The following is a 13,754-nucleotide window of genomic DNA, read 5'->3' as shown; positions in this document are numbered from 1 at the left end:
TATAGTGGTTCGGCACCCCTTGCCTACGTTCACTCTCCTCAAACTCCTAATCGAGTGAAGTATCCACTATACTTGAAGCTTCAACCAAGCTTCACATATCCTAACTATATGCTAGAGCAGTTATGTTATCCCTAAAAATAGTGATAGGCTCTTTGGTTAAATCCATGACTTTTAGGTTTTGGAATAATCTCCCCAACCAAACAGCCTCCTATACGGTCACTAAACAAGTGACATATTATGACTCCATGGTAGATAAAGCAATGTAGGATTGTTTCTTACTACGCCAAGTAATAGTAGTGTCATTGAGTAAGAAAGCATATCTTATAGTAGATTTGCGCTCATCTGTATCACTAGTCCAATCTGCATTACAGTATCTTCTTAATCTCCAAGTCCCCATCTTGATAGCAGATGACAAAATCTCTAGTCCCTTTAAGGTAACAAAAAATCTTCTTAGTTGCTCGCCATTGAACAGGGCCTAGGTTACTCTTGGTAATGACTAACCAATCCAACTACAAAACATATGTCAAGTCAAGTACACAACATAGCATATATCAAGCTTCCAATTGCACTCGCATAAAGAACTCTTGCCAGTTATTTCCTTTCCTCATCATTCTTAGGGCACTGATCAAGACTCGAGGTTTAACTTTTCTCGATAGGTGTGTCAATAGGTTTGCAATTTTGCATCCAAAACTGGTCTAGAATTTTCTTAATATAAGTCTCTTGAAACAAACCAAGAAGTCTTCTTAAGTGATCCCTTATGATCTTAACTCCAAGCACAAAATTTGCTTTCCACATGTCCTCTATATCCAAAGTAGAGGGCAACCACCTTTTGGTGGCAATAATTATGTACATGCCATTTTGAGCTAATAGAATGCCATGTCCATGTCTATGTCATATTTCTTAGTTAATATAACATATTGGTTAGGGAAATTTTTTTCCACTTGCTATTCAATCAATTTTGTCAATTTTCCTACTAAAAGGTCAATCTAATATTTCAGCCAATCTTGTCATATATTTACTTAAAAATTCCCCAACCAATATGTTATATTAACTAAGAAATTTAATAATAAGCATAAAAATTGTGGTTTTTTCTTTAGTTTTTTTTTCTTTTATTTATTTTTATTTTTATTTTTATTTTTTGAAAGTGATATTTCATTTAACCTGGAAGATCATTTAAGGACCCACATATCTATCTAATCTAAAGCAAAATGTGTACTTAAATTTTAGGTGTAACATGATTCTCACAATTTGTTGCTTCTTTTTCATAATTATAGATTTTTAACTTTATTTCTTTTTTTATTATTATTTATCATTATGCCAATATGTCATTCTTATGTGAATCAACGTAATCCATTATAATCATATTAGATCTACTTTATTAACTTTAGGAGAGAGAGAGGCACAAGTGAGTCATTTTCCATGAACATAGGAGCACATATCTTTTCTTCATGCCATTGAATCAAAGTCTTTGTCAAAGTTATATGGTTGCTTCACAAAAAAGAAAACTGGGTAAGGATGCAAAATATATATATATATATATATATATATCATATTAGGGCACATGAAGCTTTTTTAAACTCTAGAAGGCATATCTATATAACAAAATCCTAACAAGTTGGGTATGACAAAAGAATCTTTTTTTTTTACCACAAATTTATTATAAAAAAAAATGGCTCAAGTGCTTAAGCGCTTATCAAGGGCAGTTGCCTACTTTTTCCATAAAACCATCCTATGCCTTTTTATTTACCATTAAGCTTACTAACCACTTTCATTTCATACTCAACTGTATACAACATACATAAATTGATGAACTCAATCTTCAATGACCAATATAGTCTCAGTGAAGTATGTAGAGTGGATTTGGTAATGTTTGGAAACAAAATTTTAAACTTGAATTAAACTAGATAATTTAGCTCACCAACACTCCTCATCTTTCTCCATTGCATTTTCTTCTCCATGAATTTACTTACCTGCAACACCTAAATCAATTGAATCACGGGAAAAAGAAACTACTTTAGTCACTGATTTTTGGTGATTTTCACCATTGGTAGGGTAGCTTTTGTTTTAAGATTAAGCATCCGTTGGTTACCTTTCCAAAATTTGGTTTCATGGATTTCCATTAAGTATGTATTGTTTTAACATATTTCATGCATGTAACCGTTGTATTTGAGCTCAAGCATACTATAATGGGTTAATGCAAAGCTACACTTATCAGCTCATGGTTTGTTGTAGGGCTACTACTTGAACCTTGAGCAAGGATGGTTCCTTGAGGAACCAAATAGGTAGGTATCTCTTTGGTTATGAAGGTTTGAATTTTTGGAATTGATAAAGGTTTTGCCTTGGAGATGTTGGAAACCATTGGTTGTTAGTACCAATAAAGGTGGGTTCCTGCTCTTTAATTAATGGTGGCAAAGGTGAGGGTGAAAGCCTTAAAGGAGATGCCATTGGGATTCTAAAACAAGTGAAAGCTAACTTAAGAAGATCCCATGTGGATGTGATAGGAGGCATAGACATGTCTTTGGGCATCAGATCCAAAGTACTTATTTATATTATCATGATGTACCATGGATTAAACTTTGGTGTGTGACAAGTTAATTATTACTTGAGCTCTATTCTATGTTATTCTCAAGCTCTCCCATTTGATGTTCAATGTGATGAGATGTAAAATTTTCTATTTTACATCTAGTGGTTATGCACATGAACGTGATTATTTCTTCTTCTTAATCATATTTTGAAGTGTGGAATCATGGTAGGATTTTGAGTATAGATTAAGTCATGTTCTCAAATTTTTGGGTGTGACATAACCCATAATAAGAAATTTTTTGACCTAATCTTTATAAAAATAATAATAATAATAATAATAATAATAATAATAATAGTAATAATAATAATAATAATAATAGTAATAATAATAATAATAATAATAATAATTATTATTATTTAACCACCGAAACATTTACAACCTAAAAATCATATTATTTAACCACCGAAACATTTACCTACCTAAAAATCAAATTATCAAAAGATCAATTTAATATTCTAGCTAATTTGATTATATTTTATCATGTATTTACTAAAAATTGCCTAACCAATATGTTATATTAACTAAGAAATATAAATAATAAGCATAAAAATTGTGATTTTTTCTTTAGTTTTTTTTCTTCTTTTTGTTTTTAATTTTTTTCTAATGTTGAAAGCGATGTTTCAATCAACTTGAAAGATCATTTAAGAACCTACATATCTTATCTAAAGCAAAATATGCGGTTAAAGTTGAAGTGTAGATGACTCTCATAATATGTTGCTTCTTTTTCATATTTACAGATTAGTAACTTTATTTTGTTCTTTGATCATTATGCCAATACGTCATTCTTATGTGAATCCTCAACGTCATCCATTGTAATTGTATTAGATCTACTTTATTCATTTTAGTAGAGAGACAAAGACAAAGACAAAGAGAGGCACAAGTGGGTATCCTTTTTCATGAACATAGAAGCACATTTCTTTTCTTCACCATTGAATGGAAGTCTTTGTCAAAGCTATATAGTTGCTTCACAAGGAAGAAAAATGGTTAAGATACATAATATGTAACTCAAAAGATTTCTTTCCTCCTAGCCAAGAAACAAAGAGTAGTTAGCCTATTGACTTTGAAATGAGAATATTTTTAAAAAAAATCAACCTTCTCTTACTATTTAAGAAAAGTAAGGGTAAGTTAGTTACATAGGAATGGGAATAAGAATGGGGATAAAGAAAAATTAAAATACTATGTAGAATAAAGGGAATTAAAATCCTGGCTAGAATGGATTTTAGTTTCAATGAGAACAAGTAGTAATCCAAATACAGTAGTAAATAGAAAATAAAATGAATTTTCATTCTTAATTTCTATTTCAATGTTCTAAAAATACTCTAAACCTCTAGTCCCTTAAATGGAATCTACAATAATTTCATGAATGTTTTGATAATGAAATTACTTAATTTTGAAGGTTGTTCTACTTTTTTATGTCAAAAAAATGATTACATGTAAACAATACATTTGCATTTTTCTCGAATCTTTATTTAAAAAAAAAAAAAAAAAAAAAGTGGTGCAAAGACACTTCTGTCAAATACTTTCTTGTACCTTTTGATGGAAATGTTTCTCGAAGAAATTATAAAATAAAATAAAATATGGTTTCTATAATATGAGAAGAATTCTAAACTTTGGAACCTCTTATCACTTCTAATTAACCAAGCTAGATAATGTGCCCTTCTCCAAGAGCTAGTTTGGCATAAATATAGATTTCTTGAACATGTTAAAAGTCTTAAAATTTGGAACCTCTTTTGAATATTCCTCTTAAGGAGCTCCTTTAATAAACAAATAATTCAAAATTTTGAAACCTCTTTACAAGATTCTTTGTTAGAGTATATATCTCATTGTTATCTTATGCATATATTTTCTATTTTTTAATAATTATAAAAAAAAATTATCCTTCTAATTTGAGAATTCTATATATAAATATTGTCTATTCTGAACTTTAACTTTCATGAATGCATTTAGAGAAGTCAACATTTATGAGTGTCAAAATTTCTCTTGCTATTTCATAATCTAAATTAGCAATACATAGTATTTCCATTATTGTTGGGGAATAAAAATCCTTTATTGTCTATTCTAAAATTTTTGAAGAATCACTTGAAACGATTCTTAAATTAGTACTATCGATAAATGCTTCTTCTAAAAAATCAATATTACTAAAAATACTATAAAAATTACTGTTTTTTAATTTACGTAGACATTAAATAATTCTCTATAAAAATAAGTGTAGTAGCTAGAAGTACTATTATAAAAAATGCTATAGACCAAAAGCCTCCTTGTCAAATTCAAAGGAGCCCTAATATTTTTAACATTTTTCATAAGCTAAAACCACCCTCAAGTCTAGCTCAAATTCAAATTAAAAAGATTCAAGTCTTAAAAGTGGATAAAACTTCAAAAATAACTTAAGAATCCCATAAATGAATGCAAGTACACTATGATGACAACAAACAATTAAGACCTTTCCCCCCTCCCACAAGTCATTCTATCTTTTAGTCTCATGGTCCTGCTTACGCTATATACCCCTTTAGCTTATTTATAAAATTAATGCTATGGTGGAGGTAAAGAAAGACACCATTCTTGTTTCCTCCATCAAAAGAAGGAAAAAACAAACAAAGAAAGAAGGGAAAACAATTATGTCTTCGGTAGATGCTCTCGCAAAGTCTTTCTATGGTTCTCACTCTGGTAATTTCTCCTTCTCTCTTAACTTTGTTTTTTTCTAAATCACAAACAACTACCTTCTTTTACAATATACTTTCTACTCATTCATCTATTATTTTCTTAATAATTCTAGTGAAAATTTGTGACAGTAAGGATGATTACATATGATCTCATGTCCCATATGAAACTTTTTTCTTTTCTTTTCTTTTCTTTTCTTTTTTTCTTTTTTTGCAATTTACACTATAGTTTTTTCTCCCCACTGGTTAATGAATACAGTCTACAAATTAATATAACAATTTTGAATTTAGATACAATATCATATCTGGAGAGCAAATGTTACATAATTCCCATATTCAAACATTTTTCAATTTGTTTGTTTGTTCTTTCATTATTGATATTTATTAGAAGGTTGAAATAATCTTGATTTACATTTCCAGGAATATTGGGAGTTGACGAGAAATCAATGTTGGAGATCTTAGTAAAATGGCAACCAGAACACTTGTCAACTTTTAGGAATGAAACTTCTTGCATCTTTTTGAAGGATGAACGCTTCCAGTTTGAGATATGGGAAGAAATTCTTCTTAAATTTCTAAAAAGGGAATTTATGCGTTTTAAGGTATCTATATATCAAATACAAAATTAGATATTTATGTTAATATAAAATTAAAGATATTTATATATTATTTATCATAAAAAAATTAATTCTTATAAAAAAAACAAATATTACAATGGAAGTACAAAAGACAGGGAGACTAAAGATTACTTAAGATTGGTTTTTGCAATAATATGATAAGTCTTTTTAACATTTTTGTGGTCAGGATGCTGTGGTGCAATGGACCATGCATCCTTGGGAAAGAGATGCTCGCATGGCAAGGAAGGCTTTGAAAAGAGGCAGTCAAGCATATGGCCTACTCATTGAACTTGCATGCACCAGATCATCAGACGAGCTCTTGGGAGCTAGGAGAGCATACCAGTCCCTCTACAGTGAATCCATCGAGGAAGACGTTGCTTGCCAAGTTGAAGGGTGCAATGGACCATGCATCCTTGGGAAAGAGATGCTCGCATGGCAAGGAAGGCTTTGAAAAGAGGCAGTCAAGCATATGGCCTACTCATTGAACTTGCATGCACCAGATCATCAGACGAGCTCTTGGGAGCTAGGAGAGCATACCAGTCCCTCTACAGTGAATCCATCGAGGAAGACGTTGCTTGCCAAGTTGAAGGCATCCAACGCCAGGTTAGTACCACTTTTAGTATAAAAAAAAAAATGCATCAAACGATATTTGAAGTATATGATCATATTTTTAGTTATTATATTTGAAAATAAACTTTGACTTGGATTAGTGAGATGTTATGCAATTTTTTATAAAGTGAAGAGCATTTCTATCTTATAAATTTATTGAAGCATTTTGACCAATTATTTCTTAAGAAAAATGCATTCGTCTTCCTTTCTAACATATATTTTTTCCATAAATGATGGTTGGGCATAAGGATATGCAATTGCAAATAATCTTTTGAGCCTACTCTTCTACTAATATTGGAGTTTGGAACTTTTTTTGGGTTCAAGCCACCTATTTTGAGCCTTAAAACCCCATTAGTTGGACTCTTAGAAAGTCCTATAATTGTGTCTTTTCTCAATAAAGGAGTTTTATGTGGTGCAGTCTTAGTTAGGGTACTATGAGACGTCATATATATAGTCATATTAAGGAACCAATCGAGAATTAATGTGATCATAATTAGGTAAGATGATCATATTTAGAAAGTAACTTGGTCATATTTGAAAGGTAACTTAGAGTGTTTAATATTATTTCTAGAAGGTACTTTTAGTATATAAAAAAAATGGTTCTTAAAGAAAAATTAATCATTTAAAAAAAATTTTAAAATATTTTAAAAAATTAGAAAATCATCTAAAAACACTTGTAAATAACATACTTTTACTATAAACACTTTAAGTAAAAATATTGTAAATACATTGTTAAAAAATGCATTTAACAATATTTTAATTCAAAATATTTTTAGTGAAAGTATTTTCTTTGAAAGTGTTTTTTTTTAAAATATTCTATCAAGTATTTCTCTAAAAGTACTACAAGTGATTTTTCAAATTTTTAAAAGTGTTTCTTAAATTTTATCAATTATTTATTTATTTTTTCCTTTTATTTAAGCTTTTAAATGGGCCTCAAAAGCATCCCACCCAACTTGCTGCAGCCCACACCATCCATCCATCCGTCAAAAGCATGCATTCTTGTTGTAACCCAATCCACACCTCATGCATGAGATGGGAGCATCCTTTCCACAAACATTAGAAAAATTATTCACCCAAAGCACACCACCAAGACTTGAACCCTGTATTCTGCATGGAATTTAAGTCACTTGCCAATAAAGTTGTATTGGTCTTGGTTTCATAAGATGCATGTTACATATTTATTAGTTTATAAAATAAAATTTATTAGTATATATGTATTATAAATTAATGAAAATAAAATTATTGTAAATAAGTTAAATTTAATTATAGTAATTAAATATAATAAAAATATAAATTTATAAATAAAATTATTAACATTTTTAAATAATATATATATATATATATATATATATCATTAAAATAACTTCAATATATGTATTATTATTATTTTTTTTTATCATTTTTTAGTTTTTCATTATATTTTTACTATAAAATATTCACCGATATGTCCCCGATATATTTGATATATCTATAAAATCTAAGTATCGATATATCCATGATTACCAATATTTTAATCCTTGTTTGTATCAACAGTTTTTGGTAGCACTTGTAAGTTCGTACAGATATGAAGGATCACGAAAGAATGATGCGGCAATTGAATCGGATGCTCAAAAACTTAATAAAGCCGTTAGAAATGGTGATAAGACGATGCTAATCAAGGATGAAGAGATTGTAAGGATTCTAACAACAAGAAGCAAGCCTCATCTCAAGGAGGTCTTCAAATGTTACTATTATGATTTCGACAGGGACATTGTAGAGGCATAACATAGTCATGATATTATATTTGTAAATTCTTAGGGCATGTTTGAAATATTAGAATATGAAATGGGAATAGGAAATCTATTCCACAGTTCATTTATTATTTTATTTCAAAAATAGAGATAAAAAAAATATACCAATAATTTTTTTATTTCTTTTTTTTTAATTCTTGCTTATCAAAGGCACTTTTTATTCTTTACTTAAACATTAAAAAATGAATAAAGTGAAAAGAAAAATGTGAAAGTTAATCAATATTAGACTTAAAGTTAGTATCTTTTATCCTTCTTTGTTACCGTATCTTTTTTTTATTTTTATCTTTCTTTGTTCTTTTTTCCTCTTTTATATTTCCTTCTCATCCTTTTTCCTATACTATTATTAGCTTTTCACACACTAGAATAGGAACAAAAAAAAACCCATTCCATTTTCTATTCATTTATAACTCCAAATTATTTATTAAATATAGGAATAAAATTAAATTTTCAATCTTGTGGATGCAAAATTCTATCTTTTTCAAATTTTGATTTTTCTCTTTTACATGATGTTATGATTTTTTTTCCTTATTTTCACATACCAAATACATTCTAAGAAGTAATTAGATTGAAATATATACTTTGCTAATAGTTTAACACATAAAATTATGAACATACAAATTATAAGGAAAAACATATTATTTCGAACCATGGAACATTATTTATGCAGCTTTTTTCCTCTATTTTTGTTCTTTTTTTTGTTTTATAAATTCTCTTTTTAGAAAAAATAAATAAATAAGTAGGACAGTAGTTCTCGTTCTCATGTTGCTTTGAACAATTCTTTTCATTGTAATATTTATTAGAAGTCATTTTTCCTCAAATTAGCTTTCAAAAATATTCATTTTAATATAATTCCTCCTTATTTAATTTATTTAGGATCTCGGTGAGGAATCAGGTTTGAAGGACACAATTTATTGCTTGTGTGCTCCTCAAGTGTATTTTAGTAAGGTGAGATAAATTCACTATAACACATTACAAAAATGATCTTTTTATTTTTATTTGTTAAAGCATTTCTTGAACTATTTTTTTTCTTTTTAATCTTAGATTTTAGATTCAGCAATGAAAGCTAATGCAACCAAGAATGAACAAGAAGCCCTAACTCGAGTTATTGTAACCCGAACTGATGTTGATATGAAGGACATTGCTGAGGAATATAATAAGCAATATGGAACTCCTCTAGCCAAGAAGATTGAAGATGTAGCTATTGGAAATTATAAAGATTTCTTAGTCACGTTGGTCCAAAGAGCTCTAGCTAAATGAAGTGAATAAAAATGCCTCTCTTAATGAACTTGTTCTTTTTCTTTGAATCAAACTCTACTTATGCTTTATTTTCCAGTGTTTGCAAGAGTAATTGTACTAATAAAAAGTGTGGCATTCCTATGAAGTGAAACTTTAATAAATCATTAATTCTAGTATGATTGAGTTCCAAAGCATGTCTTTTAATTGATTGAAGCATGGTTATATAATAATATTCTATTTGGATTAAGGATAGTGCGTGACAATAACATTTAATTTCAAAAAACCTATCTTCATAGCATATTTTTTTCTTTTTTTTAAAAAAAAAAATGGCCTTTTGGGCATTAGGTTAATTGGCCAACTTCTTCTTTGAACCAAATCATAAACTCTGAACCCTACTTTTAAGTTTGGATTGTACATTAATCAATCTAATTAAGTGATATTTTAAATCAACTCAAGCTCTAAGGTTGATGTAGATCCAACTAATTTAACCTTAGTCGCATTGATCAATGCATTAACAAGCATGCAAAAAAAAAAAAATTAAAAAGAAAACTTAATTATTCCATCCTTGTAATGCCACTACAACAAATATGAGGTTTTGCCACAAACTAATTTGTGATTAAAAATTAGTATCTTGTGACAGAAGATTTTTTTTTCCACAAATTTCATTTTATTATTATTATTATTATTATTTTGGTGAGTTTTTTGCTGTAAGTCTATGAGCAATTATTTTTAACCACAAAATTTTAATTAATCAGAAAATGGCTTTTTGATCACCTTCAAGTCTCAAAACAATCACACAAAGTATAACTAAGTCAAATTTTCTCTTTTTGTTATGCAATACTCAAATAACACAATTGGATTGGGTGCTCTTGAAATCATTAGAATTTTACTAGTAATCAAGACAATCTAGTTTCTACAAGTACTGGTTATGGAAACTTCACCTTTGCAAATTATTTTTTAGTGTTTTTGATGCACCAAATGGTTGCATGCAATGTAGGTATCAAGTACCTATAGATTGGAAGTCCCTGATCAAGGTCCTGAAAATAGGTAAAGAGTCATGTATGAATTGTATTCACTTTTTACTCGTTAACAATGTGTAGAAAGGACTAGTTGGAATGTTGCGCACAAGTACTACTTCCATGAATCTAATTAAAGATCTATTACTTCCTTGAAGTTGCTTCAATGCAAAAACCCTACTAGAAATTCAAACTCAGCTACCAAAAAAAAATAAAAATTGTGGTTCAATTAAAGAAGAGCAAATAAGAGATATAGGGTACAATCATTTTCGTATAATTGTCTGAGTTCAAATTTGCTATTACATTTTAAACTGTTTAATCAAACATTTTCATATATACCAAAACCATTTCATATCAAATCCAAATCAATTACATTTCAAATAATTTTATTTTAGTTATCAAATAACAAATAGTGTCTAGTTAAGTGGAACTTTACAAATGGGTAGATAGTTTCAAATTTGTTCCTAATGGATAGAACCAAACACTACTCATACTAGTAACCTTTAACCAAACTCCTAGAGGCTGGATCCAAATTAATTACATTCTCCACCACAAAAATGTAAAGGTCAATTATTATATCCCATTGACATGAGCCAAACAAACTAGAGTTAAATTCTTTATTTTATTTATTCAAATTTATGAAAGCATGATATCTCCATATGTTCTATCATGAACAAAAAAAAAGTTCTAATATATTTTTCATGCAAGAATATATTTGATCTATGTATAAAAGCAAAATAATATTTATACATTTCAAATAACATATATATAGAAAATATTTTATTTTATAAAGTTTGTATTAATTTCCTTTATCTAAAAAAAAATCTTCAAAAACCTTGAAGAAAAATATAATTTTGAAGAATCTACTCTTCACCTAACATAAAAAAATAACTATTATTATTGATTATTTATCTAAAATTATAAGTTTGACAATTCTTAAAAACAATCCTATATTGATATTTTTTTTATCAGCTATATTATTTTTAACTTCCCAATCAATAAAAATTTAATGAGTGAGTTTCCAAATTTTCATAAAAGTTGTCTTTTCTAAAAGAAAAAAAATCCATTCCCAAGAATTATTTAATATTTATATATTTTAAACTAAAATTCCTAAAAATATATTATTTCTATTCCTTGTATCAAATTATTATTATTATTATTTCTTAGAAAGTTTATGCAATAATTATCAAGAGTGGTTCTTGCTATTTATTTATTTATTTCTTATATATATATATATATATATATTCACCATTCTATACTAAAAAAACACAATTTGGTGCATCCTTAATATTTTATTATATAATATATTTATACTTAATTAACATCCCACAAACCTGCAACTAACCTCCTGCGATGAAACCACCACCTCCAAATTCTCATTATTTTTTAAAATATACATATATATTCTTTTCAATACCTTTCAAGCCACCAACTACAACCATTCAACACTATTACTCCAAGCCAAACAACTTTACGTTCCACTTTAACAACTTTCCTACGAAATAGTTTTTATTTTATTTGTTTTTTTTTTCCTCCAAATTGCCACCCCAGCGTACGATGCATCAAAACCTTTATATGTGTATAAATTATATAACATACTTCCAGCCTCCATAAGTCATATAATTTTTTTTATTTAGATTTACTCATCTAAAAACTTAAAATTTTCTAATTTCCATTAATAAATCAATCCATATTATTGAATTTCCAATATTTTGATCTTAAAAAAAAATTAAATAAACTAAGATTGAAATTTTCTAAAGAATATCTAATATGTTCAAAATTAACTAACGAATCTAAAATATTAATCTAAGGGGTTAGAATCTTACTTGGAAAAAATTTGAACTTCAAACCTTAAACCTCCGAACTTTTAACCTTACGTTTTTCAATTTTTTTATTTTTGATTAATAGAGTTTTTTGAATAGAAAAAATAGAAAAAAAGAAGAAGAAGAAAATCAAATTTATACCTAGACTATTAATGAAAAAAATGACCTTTCTACCCTTATTAAAAATATTTAATTACTTTTTTTTTACTACCTTACCCACAAAATAAATTTGGGGTGTTACATCTTTATTTATTTTTTCTTTGGGAGAAAAACAAAAATTGAAATGTGAACAATTTCATGTTTGTACAGTTAGTTTGCTGTGTACAGGATTCTGTGCATTTGAGTTATGTCAACTACTTATGCTTTGTAGGGTTTCATTTTACTTTGTTTTATTTATTTATTTATTTTTGTTTCTCATTATACAATCATTGTATTGAACAAGCCAGAAGGTGGTCAAGCACGGGCTGATACTAAGGTGGTAAAGAGGTATTTTCACATGTTTATTAAAAAAAAAGTTAAAGTTCCAAGGGACATTTTTTTTTGCCTAAACTTACTAGACCTGGTTCTTCCTCTAAGAGGGTAATTTTGGTCAAGGAAATTGTTAATTTTTTGCTTCATATTTTAAGTTTTCTGCTTTACTATTTCCTTCCAAATTATTGAATCAAATGAAGGTTATGGCCATTTAAGATTTAATTTGTGTTAAGTATATCCTTGATTGCTCTAGTGAGCTACATCAAGTATGTTAACAAAGCTGAAAAAGCCCCAATGCATGATGGATTCCTTTGTTAATAAGGATACCAAAACTTTGCTTTATATGATTTCCATACTCTTCTTTCAAATTACTGTAAGAAATTTCCCATATACCTTTTTAATTATACAAACAAGTGACCCACAAGATGACAGGGACCTCTATTCGACCAACATGATGAAGTCTCTCTAGATATATGGCACACAAAGCATGATTAATAATTTAAAGTATTAAACTTTTCAGATAGCTTAAAATAAGGTTTAATATTGGTTATGTTATTTCTGTATCTGTCAAAACAATTGTTGAATGATGAATCCACAAATAACTTAAAATATACTAGATGAAAAGTAGAGGATATATACACCATATAGATGCATGTGTGTGTATTCCCTATCAGTAAAATTATCTTTTCCATTTTCATGAAGCTCCCAAGGTTATACATATAAAGATTATTATCACATTTAAACATATTTATTTAATGTTAAACTAAATTTATCAATTTTTATGGGTAAATTGAGTTAAATGTATATAGCACACCTTCATGATCTTATAGTTGCCAAAAATTTCATTACCTTGATTCTTTTGTGTCTTATGTTGTGTTACTCCTTTTTAGTAGTCCTGAGTGGTTTAAACAATGGTTTTGATCTATGGGTGAGATTATAATATGATCATGTATT

The 13,754-nt window shown here is 28.2% G+C and overlaps 2 protein-coding genes across 2 annotated transcripts; both read left to right on the top strand.

Annotated features, from left to right (window-relative positions):
* Window positions 1–5,698: 5,698 nt before the first annotated feature.
* Window positions 5,699–6,488, top strand: LOC132252823 (annexin D4-like). The gene is made up of 2 exons (XM_059734143.1): window positions 5,699–5,840; window positions 6,043–6,488. Exons 1-2 carry the CDS (start codon window positions 5,829–5,831, stop codon window positions 6,304–6,306), a joined length of 276 nt encoding a protein of 91 aa, XP_059590126.1. The 5' UTR covers window positions 5,699–5,828; the 3' UTR covers window positions 6,307–6,488.
* On the top strand, window positions 6,325–9,511 carry LOC100853014 (annexin D4-like). Its single transcript, XM_059733978.1, has 3 exons — window positions 6,325–6,458; window positions 8,027–8,135; window positions 9,296–9,511. The coding sequence occupies exons 1-3, from the start codon at window positions 6,325–6,327 to the stop codon at window positions 9,509–9,511; spliced, it is 459 nt and encodes a 152-aa protein (XP_059589961.1).
* Window positions 9,512–13,754: the final 4,243 nt, after the last annotated feature.

This window comes from Vitis vinifera, chromosome 17 (assembly GCF_030704535.1).
Source record: "Vitis vinifera cultivar Pinot Noir 40024 chromosome 17, ASM3070453v1".
Taxonomy (NCBI): Eukaryota; Viridiplantae; Streptophyta; class Magnoliopsida; order Vitales; family Vitaceae; genus Vitis; species Vitis vinifera.
This window is presented reverse-complemented; position numbering and strand designations above follow the sequence as displayed.

Excerpts from the sequence above, each read along its gene's own strand:
- LOC100853014 (XM_059733978.1), top strand. The coding sequence starts at position 6,325 with ATGGCCTACTCATTGAACTTGCATGCACCAGATCATCAGACGAGCTCT. Across the intron at positions 6,459-8,026 it reads TTGAAGGCATCCAACGCCAG|ATATGAAGGATCACGAAAGA; the intron begins GTTAGTACCACT and ends AAGTTCGTACAG. Across the intron at positions 8,136-9,295 it reads TAATCAAGGATGAAGAGATT|ATTTTAGATTCAGCAATGAA; the intron begins GTAAGGATTCTA and ends TTTTAATCTTAG.